Below are 24,939 nucleotides of genomic sequence, written 5' to 3'. Positions count from 1 at the left end.
TGTGGTTATTTATTATTTTATAATTTTAAAGTGTGTGCCTTTTCTGTACCAAAGACCCTTGGATAATTCTTTTCTATTAGAGAAGGACTCAATAAGGATGTAAATGAAAAGGTAAAGTGATAGAGCAATCGAATTTATTTATTTTTTATGAGAAATAATTCTTTTTTTAAGGGGAGATATTTGAGAAAGTATTATACATTCTTGCATTTTGAAGAAATATCTTTACCTCTCTATTAATGGAGAGTTAAAATTTTATAACTACCATATTTGTCTTCTTTTCTTGAAAAACCATTTTTCAATAGAGAAAGTATTATACACTTTATTTTTTTTTGTATTTTGTATTATTATTTTATTTTTTCAAAAATGATTCACGTTTTTATATATTTTTGTTTTGGAATTTGTTATTATTCGTTAGAAGGCTATATCTCATTTTTTAAGAAAATAAATAAATAATGTACTCTATTATTTATTTTTCTTGATAGAGATGTTTTTAGGGTCAACAAAATCTATTGATATTTGAAGAAGTGGGTCTCGGATTGGGCTTAGGCCTTAGGAAGAATGCTGTCTACGAAAAGCCCATGTACGTTGTGTCGAAGCAGTTAGTGCTGTGTTGGTTTTTTCATCTACAAATCGGCGATTTAAGTAAAGTCTCTAAATAAATGCACGGGTAGAAAGTTTAAACGAATCGTATTATGGTTTTTAAGTTTTATGTTTCTGTACTCGTTGTGTGATTACATCAATGGTGTTGTGTTGTAATATTAGATCAAAAAAACGGTGGGATATTTTTGGATAAATCTCCCAAAAAATGGGACAAAATCCACGGTTTACCTAATTTATTTATTTCATAAAAAAACGATAAAAAGTTAAAAACTACTGTACTCCGTAATAATATAATGGGCTAATCAAAGTCAATAGAATAGAAGCCCATCATATTAGAGGAATTTGGATGGACTATATATTCACGCAATCTTTCTCGTAAACATATCCGCTGCCGCCCCTCATCTTCATCTTCCCGCCGTCGGACCCTTCTAAATCCGGCAAAAATTATCGGCTTAAAAAGCATGTCGACTTCGATTAAGTCTCTAAAAAAATGCACCGGCCGCCGCTTCATCGTAAGTTTAAACGAATCGCTTCTGTCTGTGTGTTTATGTTTTTTTTTTCTTACATCCTGATACCATTCTACAGTTCAAGACGTTTTCACAAAGGGTTGAGGAAATTGACATAGATGTGTACCGAAGTCTAGACCCATTGAAAGCTGAACCCTCGGAAGGCTCCTCTTTTTTCCGGGATTGTCTTATTGAATACAGAGTACTCAGCTTTATCTCTTCATTTGTTTTTTACTTTTAGTTTAGTGATGACCCTTTCGATTGAAAACTAGCTTTTGAAACCTGAAATTTGGCATGGATCAAATTTACTTGTCCTATTTAAGGCTAATTTCTGCCCAACCTCTTACAACATTTGCAAATCTATCCTAACCTTATAAAAATTTCAACTTTATGTCTAATCTTTCAAACTTTTTATATTTCCTGTGTATGTAGTCTTTCAAAATTGTAAAAGGCTGCTATAGAAACTGGACTATAATTAACCCTGCTTGTTTTTTTAATGGATGTGAATCTGATTGCACTGTCTAGTGTCTGCCATTAGCAAAATGTGATCGTTAAGCTACAACTAATTCTTCCTTCATTTAGTGTCCAGACTGCATTCTTTTTCCTTCCACATCCTTCAAATTGTTTGCTACCATATAACCACTTTGTTGTTCGCATGAAATATATCATCTCCACTTCTATGCATGATCTCTTTCTTGCCTGTTTTTGTTTTCCATTTAGTGCTAAACTCTAAACCCTAAACCGTATTAGATATAAGCACTTCTCTCTTCTTTTAGAGTCCAGACTGCAGTCCTTCTGGAAATTTTTTTCCTGCCACATCCTTCAAATTCAAATTGTACCAGTTGATATTAGTTTTTTCTTTATAAGCATGCAGTATGGACTTAGTGTTTGATGTCCTTATTCAGTAACCTTTTTTATGACACACAGGAGCTTAACACTGCTAGGGATTTTATATCATTTTATGAGGAGTTTTTTCCTCTGGTACAGACACTTCCCCAAATTATCTTGCACAAAAAACGGATTATGAAAAGCCTTCTGTCTCGATTAAATATGAAAGGGAGACTTTCACTTGAGCCAATACTAAGGTACACTTATTTATCGGAGCTATTGCATGAACTAAACATAGTACTCGAGGAGGGGAAATAAGGTTTCATTCTTTCTTATAGTCAACTGAGCATGATTTGCCTCTCAGTCCATACTGCTATTTTTTAATGCTTATGTTAATTGTAGTAATTAGTCCGAGTTCTTGTGCTTGAACCTTGAAGTATGTAACTTGATCATATTCACGCCTTCATAGTATGGTGTAGCTTTACTTTTGATGGTTTCGGTCCTCCTTACATTTTAGTTATTTACAACAACCTTACATTTTTTTGGTGGCACTTGTTTTGTGTGTGCTAGGCTGATTTCTGCTTTATCTAGAGATCTCTTGGACGATTTTACAGAGTAAGTTCTCTTTCACTTTTATTTTCTGCTTCTCAATCTTTTAAAATCAATTCATCTCATTGTAATGTGCTCTAGATGAGATTACTTTTAAATAGTTTAGTCATGCTTAAACATGCTTTTGTACTGTCAACAAAACATGCTTTGCACCATGATTAGTACCCCAAGATATAAGTTTTTGATGAGGAAAATCATATGTTGAATAATATTTATTGGAAACTCTAGAGAGCATGAGTTGGGGTGTGTGTGGTGGCTGGGAAACAACTCATGTTCCTGGTCTGCCTATGTCTACCCCAACTGCATGTTCAGTTTTTTACTTTGTTTGCCTCCATTTACACTGTTTTTCAATATGTTCACATTAATTATATCTTATCTTCTCTGCAGATTTCTTTCAAAAATTATTGATTCTTTGAAAGTGCTTCTTAAAAGTGGTGCTGATAAGGATCCAGAACTAATTGAGCAGGTCCAAGAGTGCTTTCATGTATCTTTGGTTCTTCATTTATTTTCCTTATTCTGGAAATATTGTATGAAATTGCTGTTGTTGATGCAGATATTCACATCATGGTCATACATAATAATGTACCTGGAGAAGTATCTTATAAAAGATGTTGGTGATATTCTAAGGTAGCATTGTTTGTATTGGTGGTTTTAAAAGTTGATAGTATTATTTAATTGCTCATTCAACTCTGAAGTCTTTGTCTAAAACATGACATAATGATGGTGTTAAATTTGATTTTATTTAATTAATCATTCAGCTCTGAATTGACTTAAGATATACTAATTTAATATATGAGAACCAAATAGGAGTCTGTTGTATCCATGGATGTCTATGTTTATGGGTTGCCTATGGATGTCATAAGGATGATATTATTTTTTGGGACTATTTTCATCAAATAGGAGTCTGTTGTATCCATAAATGGTTATTGTTGGTTTTCATATATGCTTAACATTTTCATTTCTTGTCTTATTTTTTCATCTTCCTATTGTTCTCTTCTGCAGTGTCATGATAAATTTAAGATACTACCCTAAGGATTATGTTCGTGAATTTATGGCTGAGTCAGTGTCATATTTGCTTAGGAAAGCGTCAATTGAGCAACTAAAGAGAGGTATGATTTTTTTTTTCAAAGGGTATTTTGTTATTTTAACATATCTGTGAAGAATACCTCCAACTATTGATTAGCTCCTATGTGATATCCATGCTAGTGCATTCATTTATGTCTTGATGATTATCATTCCCTTTAAAATATAAGGTTGGCCAACTTTGTGTGCTTTTTAGTAATTCTATGTATTGGCTCTTCTCATATTCTTTTGGATTTTTTTTATAAATGTTGGGCAGGTGTTCAGAAACTTATGGCTGAAGTTGTTGAGGAACCATCGGTAGTGAGGAAATCTGGTGTTAGTGCTCTACTATCTCATGCTATGAGAATCATCTCGTCGAGATTGCACTCGAGGGCCGAGATATTGTTACCACTTCTGGTTGATGAATCTATCTTCGCTATCGATGGCCAAGACTTTAAAGGTTGTTTTTACTTGTATTGTATGCTCTTGTGCTTCTTGGTTTCAACTATTTGGTTGAGTGAGCTGTCATTTTGAATGAGTTCCTTGAAGTTGTTTAGCATTTAAAATTACAGAACATTATTATTAAATACTCATTAGAGACATAAAAATTTGGTCATGCGCCATCCGTTATAAATACAGTGGCATTTATCACGATGTTATGCTGTAAGACTTGGCATTGCACAGATATAAATGAAAACAAGTACACTGTATAACTCCATAATTCTGATTGTCAAACAATATAGATACACAGTTTAAGCTTTGAAGCTATGAGGTGTAGTTTGATCTCCCATGGTCTTGCCATTACATTATCTTATAACATCCTATAAACTTACCATTCCTTTTCCCCTTACTTTTTAATCCCTTCATTTATTCCTGAATATATTGCGGATATGCAGATTCAAGACCGGTTCTTGAAGTTCTTATTCTAACCTTCGAGAGACTTTGTGCGGAGCTAGATCCAGGCGAATTTTCTTTCATATGGAAATACTTGTCAGAAAAGATAATAGAATCTTTGACAAACGAGAACTCTATGCACCTGACTCGTCTTTTGGCCCTGCTTACTTCTATTTTGCAAAAGGGTCATCTTGGGAAAATCACAGGTGGGCCTCAAGTGGCTTATGTTATTTCTTATGTCCATTTACTGATTCTATTATAATTGAAGTTTTGTTCTGTGCAGATTTTGAACCCTTGGTCAAACTTGTCGACCAGCTTGTGGAAACTTTTGTTGTTTGTCCTCCTACAATGAAGAAAATGGACCTACACTCTGAAGTTATTGAAAAAGTCCTGAAACTAATGCTTTGTGTCATTGGTTGTCTCTCTGATTCTAAGAATATGCCTGCTTTGCTGCTGGTTTCTGTACAGTGGGAATCAGTGTTCAATATAAGAAGTCGAAGGTATTGCTTTCAAACTTATCTTTAAAATTCAACAATTTTATTCTTCGTTCTCTTCTCTTTGTGAGACTCACACGGATGTTTCCCTACAGTTTACTGACTTTCCTTGGGGATCTTCTCATGAAGGATCCCAGTATTTATCATGTCTTTGGAACTAATATAATGTGGTAATTTACCAGCTACCTGTTTTTCATTACTTTGATAGATGTATTAATCTTCATTCCTTTTGCATTGTTTATATGATTTTTATTTTATTGCAGTGCGTTCACTAATTTAATAGAAATATATGACGAAGAGGTCATGTATATACTGATGAAGTTCTGTGAGAAAGTGGAAGTGAACAACTGCTGCTTTTGGGATGGGAAATCCAAGGAGAAGTTCTCAAGAATTTTTGTGTTTTTTGAAGAGACTCTTCATTACTGGATCGGAGAAATCAGTAATTCTGTGGAAGGAAAATTATTTCCTGCCCAACGGAATAAGTTGGCTGTCTTATGGGCTGTTATTGGCTGCTATTCTCATTTTGCAGATGTCCAAGAAAATTCATCTGTACTAATGGAGTTGATAAGTGCAATTGACAAACTTCTAATGGTGGAATCTAGTAAGTCATTATCTGATGCTTAATAATGTTATTCATGTTGGCATTTTATAGTCCTTAAAATGCAGGAATTTATGTTCAAAGAGTTTTGTATTGTTTTGTGGAGTGATCTCTTTAGGTCTAAAATTATTACTCTTTTTTTGTACAAGAGTTTTGTATTCTACATCACAATCCTGTAGGGGTGTCCAACTGGATATCAGGTATTACCTGACCCAATCCAAAAATCATCGGGGGTATTTGAAACCTGATACCCGCAATTTCGGGCATCGGGTATTAACTTCTTTGGATTTTGGGTTACCCGATTACCCGATTGATACCCCAAACCCAATTAAATTAACAATACTTAATTCAATTTAGTGCATTTGACAATCCCTTACAGTGTACACTCAGTAGTCCTAACCTTTTCACACATCTTCTGTCCCTTTACTGTTTTCATGATTATTTGCTTGGATGACTTTGCCTCCGCGTCAGAACTAGGATTTTGATTTCAAGACCTGCCATTGTTTTGGAATACGAGAGAGAGAGAGAGAGAGAGAGAGAGAGAGAGAGAGAAAAGAGGAAATAAGGGAGAGAATAGGAAGCTCCAAGCAACTGCATTCTCGGCTTGCCAATTTGGATGTTCAGTTTAAAAAATGAAAATAGCTATACTATCAATTATCAATATAAAGAAGAAAATATCAGTCATGTTTTTAGCTATAAAATAGCCGCCCTCTTTCAAGGAGTTTATAATTTTTTTCGTAATTTAATTGTGCTTTGAATTCAAATCATCATTTATATGAAAATTTTTGTTCCTTAAAGTTGTAGTGGTAGTTGTAAAATTTTATGGGTAATTTGGATACCCGAATTAAGTTTCGGATCGGATGTCGGGTATAAAATTTAGGGAAATTTCGGGATTGGATACCCGATTTTTTGGATCTGGTACCCTCGGATACCCAATTCGATGACCCTACCCTTGAGTACACCGTAGGCTGTTTGTCAATTCGTTTCTAGAAAGTTCTTCTATTGATCAGTTTTTTTGTATATGATTTTTTGTATTCATACATACAAATGTGATATTTTTGTAGAGGCAGGCTTTCAGCAAGATACTTGGTATTGCTTACTCGGGGCTGCCTTGCGTTCTTATAACAAGTTGGTGTCTAGGAGGGGTATTGATCCTGAAGAGTCTGCAATGTTAAAGTTCCTGGATCTTGCAAAAAGATATAAGCTGTCACCTCACGTCTTATCTGCTGTGGCAGATATATTGGATTCAGTCTTCTGGTAAGCTATTATTTACCTCATATTTTTTTTGTCTATGTTTTCCTAAATATATAACACCTTTGCCCTAGTCCTTGACAATGGCACTGTATTTTGGTCTTTCAGTGCATCACCTAGGAAATGTCAATTTCGTCTTTCGGAGTCTATAGCTGGAGAGTCCTTGGATGCTCTACGCATATTCTCTGAAAATCTGAGCCATGAGTGCAGAGAGATCCGCCTTTCAACCCTGCGCATACTGTGCCATTATGAATCCGTGCATGATAAAGATTCAGCTAAGAATCATACTGTTGAAAATAATTCAGAAATTGATGATGTTGAGACGAATCTAGAGTATTGCTGCCATAACAATGTAATATTTTTTTTACATAGTTTTATGCCTTACCTGCAGTATCATGTGTCAGATGTGATATTAATAGTTTTTTTGAAACCTAGGTTCTCAACCTACTCAGATCTGTTGAAGAGACCGCTCTTTCAGTCGCAACAAGCCGTAGAGTTATTCTCCTAATTTCTCAATTACAGACGAATCTGAGTGATCATAGAGTTGCCGATGAATATATCTTGGCCGCTTTAAATGGAATATTGGGCATACTTCATAACCGATTTAGCTGTTTCTGGGATCCAGCTTTAGAGTGCCTCACTGTCCTTGTTGGCCAATATTTTGGAATTGTGTGGGACAGATTTATTAATTATCTTGAACAGTGTCACTGTGATTTTCTAGCATCTCATTGTCAACATGACAGAGATTATAATGACTCTGTGGAGGAATCTGGTAAATGTTTTCTGGAAACATATTTTGTCCTCAATACCTGCTTTTACCTCTGTGCTTGCGTCACTATAAATCTGGACTTTGTGTTGACAATGTAGGTTTGGTTGGATGCTTCAACTCCGATATCGTTGTTGTATTTGACAGTACTCCCCGTGCAACAATCTTGTCCCTCTTAATTCAATCTTTACAGAAAGTTCCTGTAATAGCTGAATCTCACTCTCAACAAATAGTACCTTTGTTTCTTAAATATCTGGGTTACAATGGTGAAGAAGCCACCAGGTGCTTTTATGCTTAATATATTTCTGTTTCTTCTTGTTTGTGTGAAATTATCATAGTTGACCATGTGTACTTTGATGTTTTGAAAATTTGCAGTGTTGAATCATATACACTGGATCGTAAAGGGAAAGAATGGAAGGGAGTTCTTAAAGAGTGGTTAATTTTGTTCAGATTGATGCATAATCCTAGGTCTCTCTATCAAGGCCGATTTCTGAGAGATGTACTTATGCATAGGTTGGTTTGACAAGCTGCTGCAGTTGCTAAATTAGTACTATTATTTTGTTTTTCCTCACATTTCTTTTTATCTTCTGTGTTTGGCTTAAGCTTTATATTGGTACTGCAGGCTTCTTGACCAAAATGATGCTGATATACAGACAAAAGTTCTTGACTGCTTACTGAACTGGAAGGATGACTTTTTACTTGCATACAGTGAGAATCTGAAAAATCTTATCAATTTAAAAAATATGCGGGATGTGCTTGCTAGGTGGAGCTTATCCAGGATTTCGGTGGATTCTGTTGATGAGCGACATAGAGCTTATCTTGTGCCTATAGTCGTACGGATACTCATACCAAAAGTTAGAAATTTGAAGATGCTTACTACCCAGAAGGTATTGTATCTAGAACTTGGATGATGGATACTCATTTCTTGGCATACTCTCTTACTTTGTCAGATTTTAATTTTAAATTGTCTCTTATCTGATCTTATTCTAAATGAGGTGCCTTACCTTTTCAGAATGCAAAGGCATATCGAAAGGCAGTTTTGGGCTTTTTAGCTGAGCTTGATCTTGACGAGCTTCCTCTTTTCTTCTGGCTATTAGTTAAGCCCCTGCTGCCTGATGAAATGAGCAAAACTTGTTGGGCATCATTCAAAAGTCATCAATTTGAGGTTGATGAACCTGATATCCTGAATCTTTTAACATCAACTGCCATAGAAACCCTATCGTGGAAGAAGAAATTTGGTTTCCTGCATGTTGTTGAAGATATTTTGGCAGTTTTTGATGAATCTCGCATTAAGCCCTTCCTTAATATACTGATTAACTGTGTTGTCCTCATATCATTGAGCTGCTCATCAGTTCTTGGCTGTAAAACACGTGATAAATCTCCTGTAGAGGACTCGTCTAGCTTAGATTTGGGGGTGCATGACAATGACGCAGTGGAGGATAAGAACAAGGTAATACTCTGCCGTGGAAGTGGATAGATGAGCTTTTCTTGTTCATATTTCTCTTTTCTCAGATGGTAAAGATATGGACTGATCTGCCTGATGTCAGCATTTCTTTCCTATTTTCTTGTCGGCATATGCATTTTACATTAGGAATTACTTTATGTTGGTGAAAAATATAAAAGCTGTAGATAAAGTTTATCCATATTTTCTGCACAATGTATTAATGTGCCTGTATTTCTCGTATAAATTGGAAGCAACCCGGTCAACATGGTATTATAGTCATGATACACTAGATTCATTTACGACATAACAGGAATAATTTTATGCCACATTGCTGTGTGTAACTGGTAATGATGCTCGGATTCCTGTATCGTGTGTGTAGGTTAGACCTGTATGATTTCTGAAGTAACTTGGATGAAAAATTTCATTTTTTCATGGTTACGGGTTACCCCTTATTAAATACTTATAATTTTTTCTTGTGAATATCCAGTTATTTTCTGGACTATCCTTGAATCCAGCAAATAACTTTCATTGATGTCGTATACGAATATTTTATCCACCTGTTAGCTCAGTTGCTGTCAGTTGGAAACGAATTAATCTATATATTTTGCTCATTTGCAGGAGAGAATGCAAATCATGGTGTTGATGTCCTTGAGCCTTAAGGTCATATATACTGTTCTTAGTAAATATGATGATCATAATTTTGGAAGTGTGTTTTGGGACGTGTTCTTCTCATCAGTAAAACCTTTGGTTGCTAATTTTAAGAAGGAATGTCATGATAAGAAAAAGCCAAGTTCAATGTTCTATTGTTTTCTTGCAATGAGTAAAAGTTACAGACTTGTTCCACTACTATCTAAGGTGGAGAATCTGGTACCCAACATTTTCTCTATGCTTAGTGTTCCACTAGCTTCAGAACCCGTCTTGTCTTGTATCTTGAAGTTCACTAAGAACTTGTTGAAGCTTGATAAAGCCCTGGATGGTCCAGATGTCACAGTCAAAACAGTAATACTTCCTCATCTCGATAAGCTCATCAGTGGCTTGCATTGTATTTTCATCAAAGAAAATGCGACTGAGAGGTAATCCTTTCCCCATTTCTAAAACTCCATCAGTGGATAGTGGAAGCCCCTCACCCCCCCCCCCCCCCCACACACACACCGCAACAAAAATATGTGTTGGTGTTCATTGAGATTGACTTGAGATTGGCCTCTCCCCTTGATGCTATGACATGCAAATTTTTTTTATCTCATGTGCTCCATATTTTATCTCATTGTGGAATTTGTTTCTGAATACAATTGGATTCTCACAACAGAGATCTGAGAGTGTCCAAATATATAGGGGAAATTTCTATGTATGTATGAATTTTCTGTTAATATTCTATATTCCCTTTTACCTCTTTTGTTTGTAGGCGGTTGCTCAAATTCCTGGAAAAAAGAGATATCACCATCTTTCGCTTGTTGTCAGTGTATGTGAAGGAACCATCAGATGCTAAATTATTTATTGATATATTGCTCCAATTTCTTACAAAGGAACGCCTCAATTCTGGTTAGCCTCTTCACCATTTTATTCTTCAAAGGAATGATTATTTTTGAATTATTTACCAACCAAATATTTTTGCACTTGCAGATACTTGTGTCCATGTGTTGGAAATCATTGGCAGAGTGGTGACGGTCCTGGACAGTGCAATAAGTAAAAAGATTTGGACTTCACTTTCCTCGCTTCTTATTTCAGCTGATATGGATGTTCGTATGCATACATGCAATGTCCTTAATGCTGTTGCTTCCAATGATGCTTCTTTGGTACCGTTGGTAATACAAGCCTCTTCATAACTCCTGTAAATAATATCTAGTCCTTATCAGGGAAGAAAAATAAAAATAAGCCTCTCCTATGTTGTGTGCAGGCAAAAATTCTTTGTAAGCTATGCAAAGCCGCTGCAGAAGTGATGAATGGTCTTGACCATGATGGCACTGTCCTCTCTCCTTATGAGGAGGTTAATGTGGAGTTCTTTTATACCATTGAGGAAAAGCATGCATTGTCAATCCTGGCTCTTGCAGTAAATGATATGTCATCCGAAGAAACGGTATTACGGCAAAGTGCATACCAGTTATTGCTTTCCTTCGTTGAATTTTCTGGCAAGATCCTAAATGGATCTCTAGAATCTAACCAAATGTGGTCTAGAGCTAGTATCCGGAAAATGATAAACAATTTTTTGTTGAAACACATGGGAAATGCAATGAACAAGGAAGGCACTCGTAAAAAGGTACTGATGTTTATTTTATTGACGTTTCTTTTACTAATATATTCCAGCCCTCAAGTGGTTCCACCGTTCCACTTTAGGATACTCTCCTGCCAATTGCATGTCTGAGATGTCCGTGTGGCTTAATTGTGTTATCTGGATTAGTATTTTCCACCCTCTTGAATAGATATCTTGTTTCATCAGCTCATCGCACCAGTCAGGTTGTTTGCATATAATTATTGGAAACGACTTTTTTTTTATATTTAAAATGTATTTGTTGGTTTTAGATATGGATTGAATTTCTTTCTGAGATGGTGCGGAAGCTTCCCAGGGAAGCAAAACTTTATTCGTATAGGGCCTTATGTTGTGATGATGTTGAACAAGATTTCTTCTATAACATAGTACACTTGCAGGTAACACATTTTCGTAATTCGTTGAAAAAAATATTTGTATTCAACTTAGAGCAATACTTATCATGTCCTTGCCTTCTGTCATTGCCCTTAATGTAGAAACACAGGAGAGCAAGAGCACTAGCTCGTTTTAGCAACTTTGTCAGTTCAGTCTATCTTTCTAAGGTAAGCTTCTCGAGCATCTTGACGATATGCTTAGTTGTGTAATTGTTTATTGTTATATCGCTAATCTTTTGAAGTTTACAAAATTCTAGGCCATCACCTACAAAGTGTTTGTCCCACTGCTCTTTAGCATGCTTTTTAATGCCCAAGATGGGAAGGATGAGAGTATAAGAAGTGCTTGTGTTAATGCCCTGGCATCAATATCTGGTTGCATGAATTGGGACCAGTACAACGCCTTGCTAGTCAGATGTTTCCGTTATATGGCACTGAAACCAGATAGGCAAAAAGTTTTGTTGCGACTTGTATGTGCTATCCTTGATCGCTTCCATTTTCAGGAGACAACTCTGATGAGAATCACTGTTCATGACGAACTACTACCTAGCATACAGGAGACTTTGCAACAAAATATTTTTCCCGAAGTTCAGGAGTTGTTGGCCTCTGCTTCTGACAGTATTAATGTTAACATCTGCCTGGTTGTACTAAAACTTCTAAAATTGCTCCCCACTGATATCATGTACTCTCAACTTCCAACTGTTGTTCACCGTATTTCAAACTTCCTAAAAAATCGACTCGAAAGTGTACGTGATGAGGCTAGGTCTGCGCTGTCAGCTTGCTTGAAGGAACTAGGATTGGAGTATTTGCAGTTTATTGTCAACGTCTTGAAGGGCATACTGAAGAGAGGCTATGAATTACACGTGCTAGGATACACACTCAATTTCTTGCTGTCTAAGTTCCTCGTGAGTCCCATCTGCGGAAAGTTGGATTACTGCTTGGATGATCTCCTTATTGTTGTGCAGAACGATATACTTGGGGGTGTTTCTGACGAGAAAGAGGTTGAAAAGATTGCTTCCAAAATGAAAGAGACTAGAAAGCAGAAATCTTATGAAACTCTGAAATTGATTGCCCAGAATGTCACTTTCAAAACCCATGCTTTGAAACTTCTTTCCCCTGTTACAGTTAATCTGCATAAGCAGTATGACCAAAAGCTCAAGATAAAATTGGAGACCATGTTAAGACACATATCTGCTGGTATTGAAAGTAATCCATCAGTGGAGCAGAAGGAACTGTTCATATTTGTGAATTGCCTCATTAAAGATGGCCTCGGAGATGAAGGTAATGTACAGGGATATGGTTCCATTTCCTGGGCGGTTTGTAGAGATGCTGAGAGTATACAACCAATTGAAAGTAACAGATTAGTGAATGTCGATCAGCAATTTTCTCATTTGATAACTGTATTTGCTCTTGATGTTCTGCATAACTACTTGAAGAAACTGAAGCCAAGCGCAGAGGATGGACAACTTTTATCAATGCTTGATCCTTTTGTAAGTTTATTGTGTCAATGTTTGAGCTCAAAGTATGAACACATTATAACAGCAGCAGTTAGGTGCTTTACTCTGATAGTGCGGTTGCCTTTATCATCCCTTCAGTGTCAAGCTGACAAGATAAAGAATTCTTTGTTGGTTATAGCTCAAGGATCTGTTAAAGTTAACAGTCAGTTGATAGAGTCCTGTATGAAGTTGTTGACAACCCTTCTGCGAAGTGAGAGAGTCACGTTTTCTACTGATCAGTTGCATATGCTGATCCAATTTCCATTGTTTGTTGATTTTGCGAAAAGGCCCTCATTTGTCGCCCTTTCACTGTTGAAGGCTATCATACACCGAAAGCTGGTAGTTAGCGAGATATATGTTCTTGTCCAGATTGTTGCAGAGATAATGGTAAAAACACAAGATAAGACCATTCGTAAAAAGTGTAGTAAAATCTTGATTCAGTTTTTACTCGGTTACCAACTTTCTCAGAAGCGCGTGCAAGAACATCTTGATTTCTTACTTGTAAATTTGAGGTGAAACTACTCAACTCCCAATACTTTAGTCTTTTTTCCCCCTAATATTTCTATTTAATCATAATTTCAATATTTCCTACAGTTATGAACATTCGAGTGGAAGGGAAGCTGTCCTTGAGATGCTCTATACCATTATTATAAAATTTCCGCAGAATGTTGTGGATGCCCAATCACAAACACTGTTTGTATATTTGGTCAAATCGTTGGCAAATGACGACGACAGAAATGTTAGAAAGATGTCTGCTGCTGCAATAAAGTGTCTCATTGGGCATGTTAGCTCGCATTCTCTTCACTCAGTACTCGAGTATAGCCTGTTTTTGTACCTTGGAGGAAAACAGAACCTATTGGGTGCTGCAGCACAGGTAAAATCAATGTAATAAGTTTTTTAGTTCTACTTTTTGTACCATTATTTATGATGTGGACCCCACATTTCACTATCACTCCTTCCACTACCTTTTTCCTCCCTCTCTCTTACGTTTTCTTATATCTCTTACTTTACCAATTGCATATTAAAACTCATGCCATTTACAAGCTTGTCTATTTTTTAGGGATGGAGGGAGTATTTTTACTACTGCATAATATTTGCTGGATAATCAATAGTTTTCCATTTTTCATTATCTTGTTATTAGTCTGGTTTTTGTGGGTGGGGAGCTTGGGATCAAGTGCCTAAACCTACCTACCTAGCAATCTTTGTTTGCGTTGGACAACAAGTTAGGTTTACTGGAGCAAGGTTTAGGTTTAAGTTAGATTGGAGTATTTTTTTCTTAGGTGGTAGTTGAGATGAACTCTTCTCAGTTCTTAATATTGTGTTGTGAATTGTGATGTTAAAAGCTGATGCACTTATGTTTTCATAGCCAGTTCTATCATATAGCTGACTTGTTATGTATAGTTTAGCTATTCTTGAACATGTGAATTGGTGCTTATGATATTTATACTGGATTAAAACTCTGTCAAACTTAATCATGAGGTTCATGAATATGATTTTAGAGATCTTTAACAGCGTAAAACATGCCATGTGAATTTGTACCAAATCTGATTTTAGTGTGATCTTTATCTTTCAAATGTTCATGGTTCTACTCTAACAGTGAAGTTTAATTGGACTCTAGACCTTGGCCATGTTTGCTACACTTGATTATCTCTAAATATAATTGGATTTTGCTTGACAGGTTTTGGGTTTATTAGTGGAAGTTATTGGAAAGAATTTTCAAGTACACCTCAATAAAGTACTTCCAACAATGAGAAATATTCTTCAGTCTGCACACGTTGCTTTAGCATCAACTCAACAAGACTTATCAGATGTTTTAGTAATTCCGTTCTGGAAGGAGGCATATTATTCGTTGGTTATGTTGCAGAAGATCCTAACTCAATTTCATAACTTGTTCCTTGATAAGGAGCTTGAGGTACAACTCACTATCCTATCTGTCATCGTACTTCAAATACTGTTCCTGTTTTATGAAAATGCTGAGAATCAGAGTAACTATTTACTTTTTCTGGGGAATGTTTTTACGGATATATTATGTTCTTCAATTGGGCTGAATTTCTATTCACTTTCCATACAGGTCTTACACAGCTAACTCTTGTACATCTAACTTAGCTGTTTGGTCTAATCCATCCGTACCTTATCGTCTCGTCTCTCTGTCTCATCTGTTTGTAGCTTTCAATGAATTTTAACTAAGAGTTGACATCGTTCTTATAGATCTTTAGTCTTTCTTATATGCTAAGTTCAATCACACAGATCTTTTAGCTTCTGATATTTGTCTTTTACAGGATTTCTGGGAAATCGTCTGTGAATTCCTCTTGCATCCTCATTTGTGGTTGCGAAACATAGCATGCCAGATTCTGTCTTCTTATTTCACTGCAGTGGCCAATAGAGAGAAGAGCAAAGTCAGAGCAGAAGCATTCTATATCATGAAACCGAGCACACTCTTCCATATAGCTGTTTCTTTCTGCTGTCAGCTGAGGGTGCCATCAAATGATAATGAAAATGGCAATGTTATCAAGCAAAACCTCGAGTTCTCAATTTCTGCACTTCATGATTTCTTGAAGAATAATGTTTCTAATTTCTGGTCGAGTCTTGATAGTGCCGAGCAAGAATGCTTCCTTAAAGCTTTTGATATTCTCGATCCAAGAAAAGGGAAGAGGATGCTTCAATCTTTTATTTCTGAGGGTGGTGTTCAACATGATGAAAACGAGCATCCATTTATTTCCTATTTTCTCCAGAGATTGGGGAAGCTTACCTTTCAGATGGAGGCCAATCAGGTTTGTTCATATGTACAGAATTTTTGAATGAGCGCTCTTGATGGCATAATTTATTTATTTATTTATTCCTGCAGATGAAAATTGTGTTCGAGTTTTACAAAGCAATATCACCAAAGCTACTCCATTTTTGGGAGAATTCTTCACCTGCAAGCTTTGATGATGGCCGTAGTTTTGCGTATCAACTGTTATTGCCGTTGTACAGAGTCTGCGAAGGTTTCACTGGACAAGTTATTTCTGGTAACTACTCTTTAGCTCTGTCCCACCCACATACAATATAGATTACAGTCTGAACCTAAAATAAGATGATCTGCAAGTGATACAAAGTGGGAACATAACTAACAAATAAACTCTTCATCAGATTTTGGGTTAAGTAGAATCAATTACTACTATTACTGTTGCTTACCTGTTTCGAGACCACCTTTTGTGCATCAAATTCTGATTTTCTCACTCTTGTCAGATGATCTGACACAACAAGCGCAAGAGGTCCGGGATGGCATTAGAGGCATCATCGGAGAGCATAAATTTGTTCAAGTTTACAGACAAATACGCAATAATATCAAGGAGAAGCGCGACAAAAGGAAACAAGCAGAGAAGGTGATGGCTGTTGTGAATCCGATGCGCAATGCCAAGAGGAAGCGCAAGATAGCTGACAAGCATCAAGCTCACAAGAAAAGGAAAATGATAACCATGAAAATGGGTAGATGGATGCATTGAGATGGCCACTTTCGGTTATTAGCTTAATTTAGTTTTTATTTTCTTACTTCGTGTTATGCTGTTTGCCAATACTTGTGTCATCAAGAATATGAGCTTTGTCATTTGTTTTGCTCGTCTCCACTTCTCTACTTGTTAGTTGATCATTACAAGGATTTTGTTTGCGATGCCAATTAATTAAACTAAGTTGACTATACTGGTTATCTCCATAATTAAGTGAAGCCAAAGGCCATTACTAATTATAATTCATTGACCTATTCATTAGTCTTTCAAGGTCTTCAACAATTCGAAACATGCACGACTAAATATTGGCTTCATGAAAAAACTTGCATCTGTATTGGTACGTATAGCCCGTGCCTAAATGTTGATTAACATTACTAGAATTTTGGTTGAATTCTATCTACTGGTTTTATTCAAGATGACTATATTCTTAAATGACACATGATTTTAAACAAGTTATTGAGTATATTATGAAAACAGAAAATATAATTAAATATTTTAATAAAGAGAGTATAATAAAGATGTTTTATTTTAAAGAGTAAAAAGAATATGTTTATTGATATTATCAAGTATGGACAAACTTGTACTCGTAATTATGTGAACATTCCACTCAGTTTAAAGTATTTTCTAAAATAAAAACATTATTCTTTCTAACTTTTACATTCCATGAGCGCAAAATTAACATTCACATTATCACAATTAAAACTTAATCAATCATGTTCATATACTCTATATAGATAAAATATGTAATTAGTGGTGCGGTGGTGCACTAGCCCGCAGGAGTCTTCGGTGTGATTCCAATTAGTTCAGCTGAATTCGGCTTCTCCATATACTCTGGAACTGACACCGCAGCGTATGAACTTTATACATATTAAAACACTGATACAGTGATACTAATGACACTTGTATTTGTTAGAAATAAAAAAACAATCACCCTTCTAACAGTATTTGGTCATCTTCAGCATTTCTAGCAAATCTGGTGATGCAAAACTCTTCCAGTAATATGTTGCTTGGCTTCATTCATATTTTTTACAGTATTTGTTATTTGTTCTTTGGTAGACAACACTTGATGAAATTATGGTATAAAATAGACATAAATATGGAGTAACATTTTAAAAGAAATTAAATTTCGAATAACTATCATCTTATATGATAATATAGAAAAAAGGATATGCATGTTGCATTCGTAGTGTGAAAGAGTAGCTTAATTCTTCTAACTGGAAGCTACTGAGACCTCTGACAATTGCTTGGAGTAGAGGAGACATGGTATGACCAGCTTGTCACGAAATTGGAAAGGCGTTGTGCCTGTTCCATCTTCTCTTGTAGCCATAAGTCTTCTCCAAGCAACATTCTCAGCGCAGAAGCCATTGTTGGGCGCTGCTGCAGGTCATATTGGGTGCACTACAGACATACTTGTATACATCTCAGTGCTTCTTCTGCTGAAAAATATCCTCCAAGGTATGTGTCTACCATCGCTAATACATTTCTATTTCTTTCCCAAAGCTCCCAGGCATGTATATTCATCATATCATCATGCATTCACGGTCATATACACGTGCAATTTGTCTATTTGCACACTTGAGTTCTGCTCTTTTATTTCATGTATGTATAGTATGATGATATGTGAATTAAAGGCAGCAAGTAGGATTAAATTTTAAAAAGTTATTCATGTTTCATCAGTGGTTCGACTTGCTGTTCCCATTCATCTATTTGTATAACCTCAATCCTTACTGTCCATGATGAACTTGCATTGCACCCACATTATATATACATAGAATATCACGAAAGTTAGTTATGCTTACACTGCCAATGAGGTTCTCCCTTTCTCTATTACTATATCTCTTGCCACTCAATATCTCCAAGACCAATACACCAAAACTGTAGACATCTAACATTTCTGAAACTTGATCTCTGATATAAAATACTGGTGAGAAATAACCTCTGCACACACAAATCAAAGAAACAAAATATCGTTATTCGGGGCTCAGAAAGGATACATATATCATGATAGTACGTGGTCTCAATAATACGGGTGGACACTTGTGTGTGGTCATCTTCAATAATTTTGGCTAAGCCAAAGCCAAAGCCTGAAATTTTAGGATTCATCTCATTATCCAGTAATTTAATGGTTGGGTTAAGATTCCTGTAAATCATTTTCTGACTTGCCTCTTGACGAAGATAGATAACTCCTTTAGCAATTCCAATAATGACTTTGAAGCGATCTGACCATATGAAACCTACGACGTCGTTCTTCTTCTATGTGCAAATGTTCCATTACATTCAAGAAACAGAAAAAAAAATGTTAGATTCTATATTTACCCATCCATTTGAAATTGAAAAAAAATGTTAGATTCTATATTCTAAAACACCAACCAAATATATATCTATCTAAACTTCCATTCTCCATAAACTCATACAAAAGCATACATGTTTTGCCATGAATGCAATATCCTAGCAGTATAAGAGAGAATCTCATTTTTGAACCATGTCTTAACTGCGACTGTCCTTCCTCTGGGTAATACAGCCTATACGAAGACTCAAATTAGAATTAGTTTGGAGAAGAATAAACTCATTTCCCAGTGTCATATACTCCATAAAGGAATAAAAAAGGGAAATCATCAGCCTTGACTGAGTCACCTTATAGACTCGAGCTGATCCACCTGTTCCAATCTCATGGGAATAGGAAAGGAGATTGGTAGCAGCCGCAAGCTTTGCTAAACTCATACTGGGCACTCTTATGTCTGCCTCACCAAATTCTGCAAAATCATTGCACACTTCTATCTTACGCTTGGAGTATACAGATTGGTGTTTTAATTATGGGTTTGAAGAATTATAATATGATAGAAAGTGTTTGGAACAAGTTAATACCTGATTCTAAGATAATTTCTTTTCTACTGGATGATTTTAACCTGTTCCACAGTGTATCCAAGGTCCAAAAACGTCCCTTATACGATTTTGGTTCTCTCCAATCTTCTCTCCATCTAGAAAGTGATATCGATTAGTTTGTTCAATAGGAGGAGAAGTATCAACATGTACGTCTGTAGAGGCTTCTGCTGATAGCGCAGTGTTTGCAAAGAACATCATATGTTCATTTGTTGGAGTTGGACAGACATCATTATCAACAAGTGCTACGTGATTTGGTTCAGCAGTTTTTCCACTCTCCTGAAGCTCAAGCGTAGACTCAAGTTGAACCACAATTTGAGCCATTGTTGGCCTCTGCTTTGGTTCCTTGTGCAAACATCTTTCAGCAACCTCAACAAATGCCTTAAGGCTATCTGGTAGGATTTCTTCCAACAGGGTCGAAGCTACAATCTTATTAACCTCTCCCTCCTTAATCTTGTTTCGAGCCCATATGGTGAGATAGAAATCTTCATCTCCATAACCTTATTCAGTCATTTGCCATCGCAATATTGAAAGGAATAAAAAAGGGAAATCATCAGCCTTGTCAGAGTCACCTTGTAGACTTGAGCAGATCCACCTTCTCCAATCTTATTGGAATCGGAGAATAGATTGGTTGCAGCCGCAAGCTTGCTAAATTCATAATTTGGCACTCTTATGTCTGCCTCACACAATTCTGCACAATCTTTGCACACTTCTATCTTACTTTTGGTAGAAATAGCATATCAAAGAAAGTAGTTGGAATGAGTTAATACCTGATGCTAATCTGATTTCTTTTCTCTTAGATGGTTTTAACCTGTTCCATAGTGCATCTTATGCCCAAAAACGTGCCTTATACGATTTCAGTTCTCTCCAATCTTCTTCTCCATCTGGAAAATAATCTTCTTCTGCTGATAGTGCAGTGTTTGCAGAAGACACCATATGTTCATTAGCAACATGAGCTACGTCGAATACTCATGTTCCCATTGTAAACTTTACCAAATCCCCCCCTTCCGATGAGTAACCTTTCACTGAAGTTTTTGGTTGCTGGTTGAATCACAGCCAGTGAAAAACGTAGACAGAATCGTGCAGGCTTTGCTGGTGGTATGTTTTCCTCATCTTCACAGATTCCCCTCAACTTATAGACAATTACATTCATCATAGCAAGTATGGCTGTTAGCATTTCATTGAGACAGAATAGGCAGTAAGATGTTGATAATCCGAAGGGGAGAATCATTTTTCAGAGGGAAGACATTCGGACTGGAAAGACTGTTATCAGGATTGCTCAGTTTGAATATCTCAAATCCCTTGATTAGTTGATGTGCATCAATAAACATGTTAGTTTTTCTCACGGCAGCGGACTCAAAATGCATAGGACAATTGAGAAGTAGAGATTCTAGCCGTATGTGGGCGATTTGAGGAGCAGCAACAGAGCTATGCTTGATAGTTGAGCCGGTTGATGAACCATTTATCCGTAAAGGAGATGATTCTATCTCTCCAGTACACCCTCTGCCATTGAGTGCGGCAGACATAGAACCATTTATCTAGTTTGATCTTTAAGTTTCTGCGGAATCTGACCAACTGGTAGGAATGAATTATTGAATGAATCAGAAAGAAGAATTTAGAAGTAAATGATCAAAAGTTTTCAATTTATTTTTACTCATCTCCGCTTATATACTAGTTTAATCAACAAGAAAAATCAATTTGTGAGACCAATTAATCAAAAAAAGATACAATTAAACCCTTGATAATCCAGATTTAGTCATTCATAAGAGATTGTATTCTAGTTGACAAGACCAGACAAAATACAGGCACAATGCCAGATGAAATTATAGACCAGGTTCCTTGGTTCTTTCCTGCAACTACTAACTTTATACAAAATTAAAGCCCCATAGTTTGGTTTTCTTCCAGACTTCGAGTACAAAATGTTGTTCCTTCCTCAAAATGTTGTTCCTTCCTCAATAGGCTTCAAGCAACTGCAAATTACACAAAAACAAAATTACCAAGAAAGGAGATGGATATAAGTAGGATACCTTAAAGCACAATAAATGTGATCTAACCTCTTCAAGTAGTATGAATCACTAATTCCCAAACCATGTCTGCTGCAACTACATCCTTTTCATACCAAACTAGAGAAAGAAACATATTAGAAAAAGAAGCATTAGCACAGAATACTTACCCATTAGTAACTTTCATTATATACACTCAACTTACATGTCCTACAAGAAGACGTAGCCCATCTTTTTCCCAATTATTACCACCAACTAGAGATATGATGGTCTTAAAACAAGGGGTATATGGAAGACATATAAGACCCTTGGGTTCCTGTTTGTTCCAATCAAACTCCGTTTGAAGTTGCTCATTCATATAATGAAAGGTTTTTGATGAGCTATCGTAGAAGATGACAACCCCAGATCTGAATCGTAACAGCAAGGCATCCCCGTTGGTGAAAACTTGAATGGGCCAGAATTTACTAAGCGGAAAACCAGGTTGTGCATCAATTTGAAACTGTGGGACCCAAGTACTATCATCACCATGCACGTTCATTCTCCAAACAGTGATACAATTACCATAATCAACACCGGGGCTTTCAGAGAAGTACAAATAACCAAGAGAAGTAAACAAATGTGCTAAACATTTGTTATCAAATGGAGGAAACTTGAAAGTCCGAACCGTAAGAGAACTAAGTTCAAGACTAAGTATTTCCGAAGTGTCCATTTTCATCCAGTGCAAACAACCAGCAAATGGCACAACCACTGGACTTTTCTTAATACAGTCAACTTTTCCAAGATCTACACCAGCCCATGTCCGAGTTGATAGGGAATAAATCATGGTTTCACGATTAACAAGTAAAACTACGTGGCCTTCCCCTGTGGAACTCACTCCAAACCCAACCATAGACCAATTAATTCTAGACAAAGGACGAGGATTGGGAATTTCTAAAGCCTCTCTAGTCACAGGATTGCAAAGCACTATCTCATTCAGATTCTGACCAGACAAGAGAAGAACACCTCTGTCACATCCACGGACACGAGTCTTATAGCTAAAGGCAAAGTTAACGCGGCTGATTACTCCAAATCGTTCATCGCTCATCAAATCGAGAAAATAATAATTAAGAGCCCTTTCACGAGAATAATTCTCACACTCACACATCATAAGACCAGGGCATGGGGCAGTCTTTCTTACTTGAGAACCAAGAACTAATTTCTCAAAATGAGACCTTAGAAATGTGAAACTGCACATGAGCTTATTCCAATCCTTGTTTAGTGACCTACAGCGTGCTACGGATTGAACATCAAACCTGGAAACCAACTCCAACAGGTGATCAGGAGGCAGCACAGAAAAACCAGTGCCAAGCTCAGTGAAACCAGAACCAAGCTCCATGTAAGAGAGAAAACTTAGACGCCGACGCTTTCTTTCTTCAGCCACTTCAAGACCGGTGAGTTTCCGTTTTCCTTTACCCATAGCTTCAACAATTAAAATTTTCTATGAGAAAATTAACAAATAAAGTTGGCGATCAGCAAATCCAACAAAAACCAAAAAGTAAAATAGCTCAAAATAAAAAACAGATTCAAAACAAGAAAATGACAGACAAATGCAAAACGAAAATTAAATAGGCGATCAGCAAATACAGCAAAACCAACAAGTAATGGCTCAAAATCAAAAACAGATTAAAAACAAGAAAATGGCTGACAAATGTACTACGAAAATCAAGTAGGTGATCAGCAAATCCAGCAAAAAACGACATGTAAATGCTCAAAATCAAAAACAGTTTCAAAAACAAGAAAATGACGGACAAATGAACAACAAAAATAAAAAAGGCGATCGTCAAATCCAACAAAAACCGACAAGTAAAAGCTTAAAATCAAAACAGGTTCAAAACAAGAACATGACGGACAAATGCACAACAAAAATCAAAAAGGCGATCATCAAATCCAACAAAAAACCGACAAGTAAAAGCTCAAAATCAAAAACATATTCAAATCAGATAATGGCACACAAATGCACAAGGATTCAAGACTACAAAACAATAAACACGATACCTCAAGACTGGAGTCTGGAGTTAGATCAAATCAAAAGCTCAATTCAGACTTTCTTTGGACAAAATGGGAACTAGGGAAACGGCAGATTGAAAAACTGAATGGGGACAAATTAAAATGGAAAATAGGGTTTCCTTAGGACGAAATGGGGAATAAAGAAATTGTTAGTGAACAGCAATGTAATTTTAGGTTGCACCAGCATTGAAGTGAAAATAAAATTAAAAAACAGAAAATGTAGGTTCATTTTACAATTGCTTGATGAAAAAATGTAATGTAAAAAATCGTGTAGTAATTTAAGCATAAAAGCATCGACATTGCTATGTTATGAAAAATATGTTGTGTTTTCTGTAATTGTGCAACGACGGAAAAAACAAAAAATACTCCCTCATTTGATAATACAACACTAATTATGTCAAAAGGAAAATAATTATGGGGGTTTTACTAGTAATCAAAATTTGGGTTTTACAAAAACGTGATAAAACATAAAGGGAGGGCTGATTAACCCAACGAATGGCATAATCACTAGAAACTAGTAGTGCACAAAAACACTTACAAAATGAAATAAAGTTTATACAAACAATGAAATTGATCAAAGGGTATTAGACTTAATGAAACACGCCAAACTATGTTATTGGAATGCGTATTATCCTTACGAATGGAAGAAAGCTATTGAACATACTAAAGCACACAAATCCATTTTTAGCACATCACTATTAATTAGTGGTATATCAATAATTGATTAAGCCAAGAACAAAAAAACGACCACGAACTATTTCAAAAAAAATTGACTAGGCTATAACAAAAGAAACGGAAAATTAATACTGCTATGTGATAGAATGTGTTTTCGTTGTTCAAAAAGGGATTGATTAACCCTTCCAGAAAAGAGAAAAACACACCCAGAAGAATCTATGAATTGCATAAAATTTGAAAGAATAAACACAATAGTAAAACAGAAGAATCTAATGAATTGTATCAACACAATGAACTGGTAATTGATTCACCACCGTGTAGATATCAATCATCACGCCCGCCATCGACTCAAACAACCAAATCAAGGCAGATCTGAATGAACCCATTGAATTCAAACAAACAATCAAATCAAGGCAGATCTGAGTGAAGCGAAAATCCTTGTTATAACAAGGAGAGAAAGAAAAAAATAAAAGGTACAGTTTGGCAGAGGCGTTAGATTGTAAGTTGACTTTGCCCTAAATGTACATCTAATTTATACGCAAGAGGAGGCGCTGAAGAGGCGTACTTTAACCTAAAAATAGCAACGGTTTATTGGGCTATCCGCTCTATATTGGGCCTTCGTTGATTTTACATTATTACTTTAAGCCCATTAATTTCTATTTATTTTA

The 24,939-nt window shown here is 36.1% G+C and overlaps 2 protein-coding genes across 4 annotated transcripts; one reads left to right on the top strand and one right to left on the bottom strand.

Annotated features, from left to right (window-relative positions):
* Positions 1–958: 958 nt before the first annotated feature.
* Positions 959–16,770, top strand: LOC125207106 (small subunit processome component 20 homolog). The gene is made up of 31 exons (XM_048106322.1): positions 959–1,112; positions 1,186–1,308; positions 2,034–2,191; positions 2,505–2,549; positions 2,931–3,009; positions 3,097–3,170; positions 3,546–3,652; positions 3,883–4,065; positions 4,502–4,705; positions 4,783–4,999; positions 5,089–5,163; positions 5,257–5,594; positions 6,656–6,848; positions 6,951–7,194; positions 7,278–7,614; positions 7,710–7,890; positions 7,984–8,121; positions 8,231–8,495; positions 8,621–9,058; positions 9,671–10,125; positions 10,455–10,591; positions 10,673–10,854; positions 10,947–11,306; positions 11,570–11,695; positions 11,792–11,857; positions 11,947–13,694; positions 13,777–14,056; positions 14,861–15,094; positions 15,462–15,953; positions 16,028–16,190; positions 16,411–16,770. Exons 1-31 carry the CDS (start codon positions 1,062–1,064, stop codon positions 16,665–16,667), a joined length of 7,950 nt encoding a protein of 2,649 aa, XP_047962279.1. The 5' UTR covers positions 959–1,061; the 3' UTR covers positions 16,668–16,770.
* A 4,487-nt stretch (positions 16,771–21,257) lies between these two features.
* Positions 21,258–24,774, bottom strand: LOC125207597. Of its 3 annotated transcripts, none has more exons than XM_048107001.1 (4): positions 23,585–24,774; positions 21,756–23,008; positions 21,602–21,670; positions 21,258–21,517 (listed from the first exon to the last, which is right to left on the bottom strand). In XM_048107001.1, the coding sequence occupies exons 2-3, from the start codon at positions 23,004–23,006 to the stop codon at positions 21,650–21,652; spliced, it is 1,272 nt and encodes a 423-aa protein (XP_047962958.1). In that variant the 5' UTR covers positions 23,007–23,008; positions 23,585–24,774; the 3' UTR covers positions 21,258–21,517; positions 21,602–21,649. The 3 variants fall into 3 exon arrangements, with proteins under 3 accessions (XP_047962958.1, XP_047962960.1, XP_047962959.1); XM_048107003.1 differs by having other exon boundaries at positions 24,583–24,774; XM_048107002.1 differs by having other exon boundaries at positions 24,586–24,774.
* Positions 24,775–24,939: the final 165 nt, after the last annotated feature.

Source organism: Salvia hispanica, chromosome 2 (genome assembly GCF_023119035.1).
Source record: "Salvia hispanica cultivar TCC Black 2014 chromosome 2, UniMelb_Shisp_WGS_1.0, whole genome shotgun sequence".
Lineage (NCBI taxonomy): Eukaryota > Viridiplantae > Streptophyta > Magnoliopsida > Lamiales > Lamiaceae > Salvia > Salvia hispanica.
The sequence above is the reverse complement of the archived record's forward strand: the minus strand, read 5'-3'. Positions and strand labels throughout refer to the sequence as shown.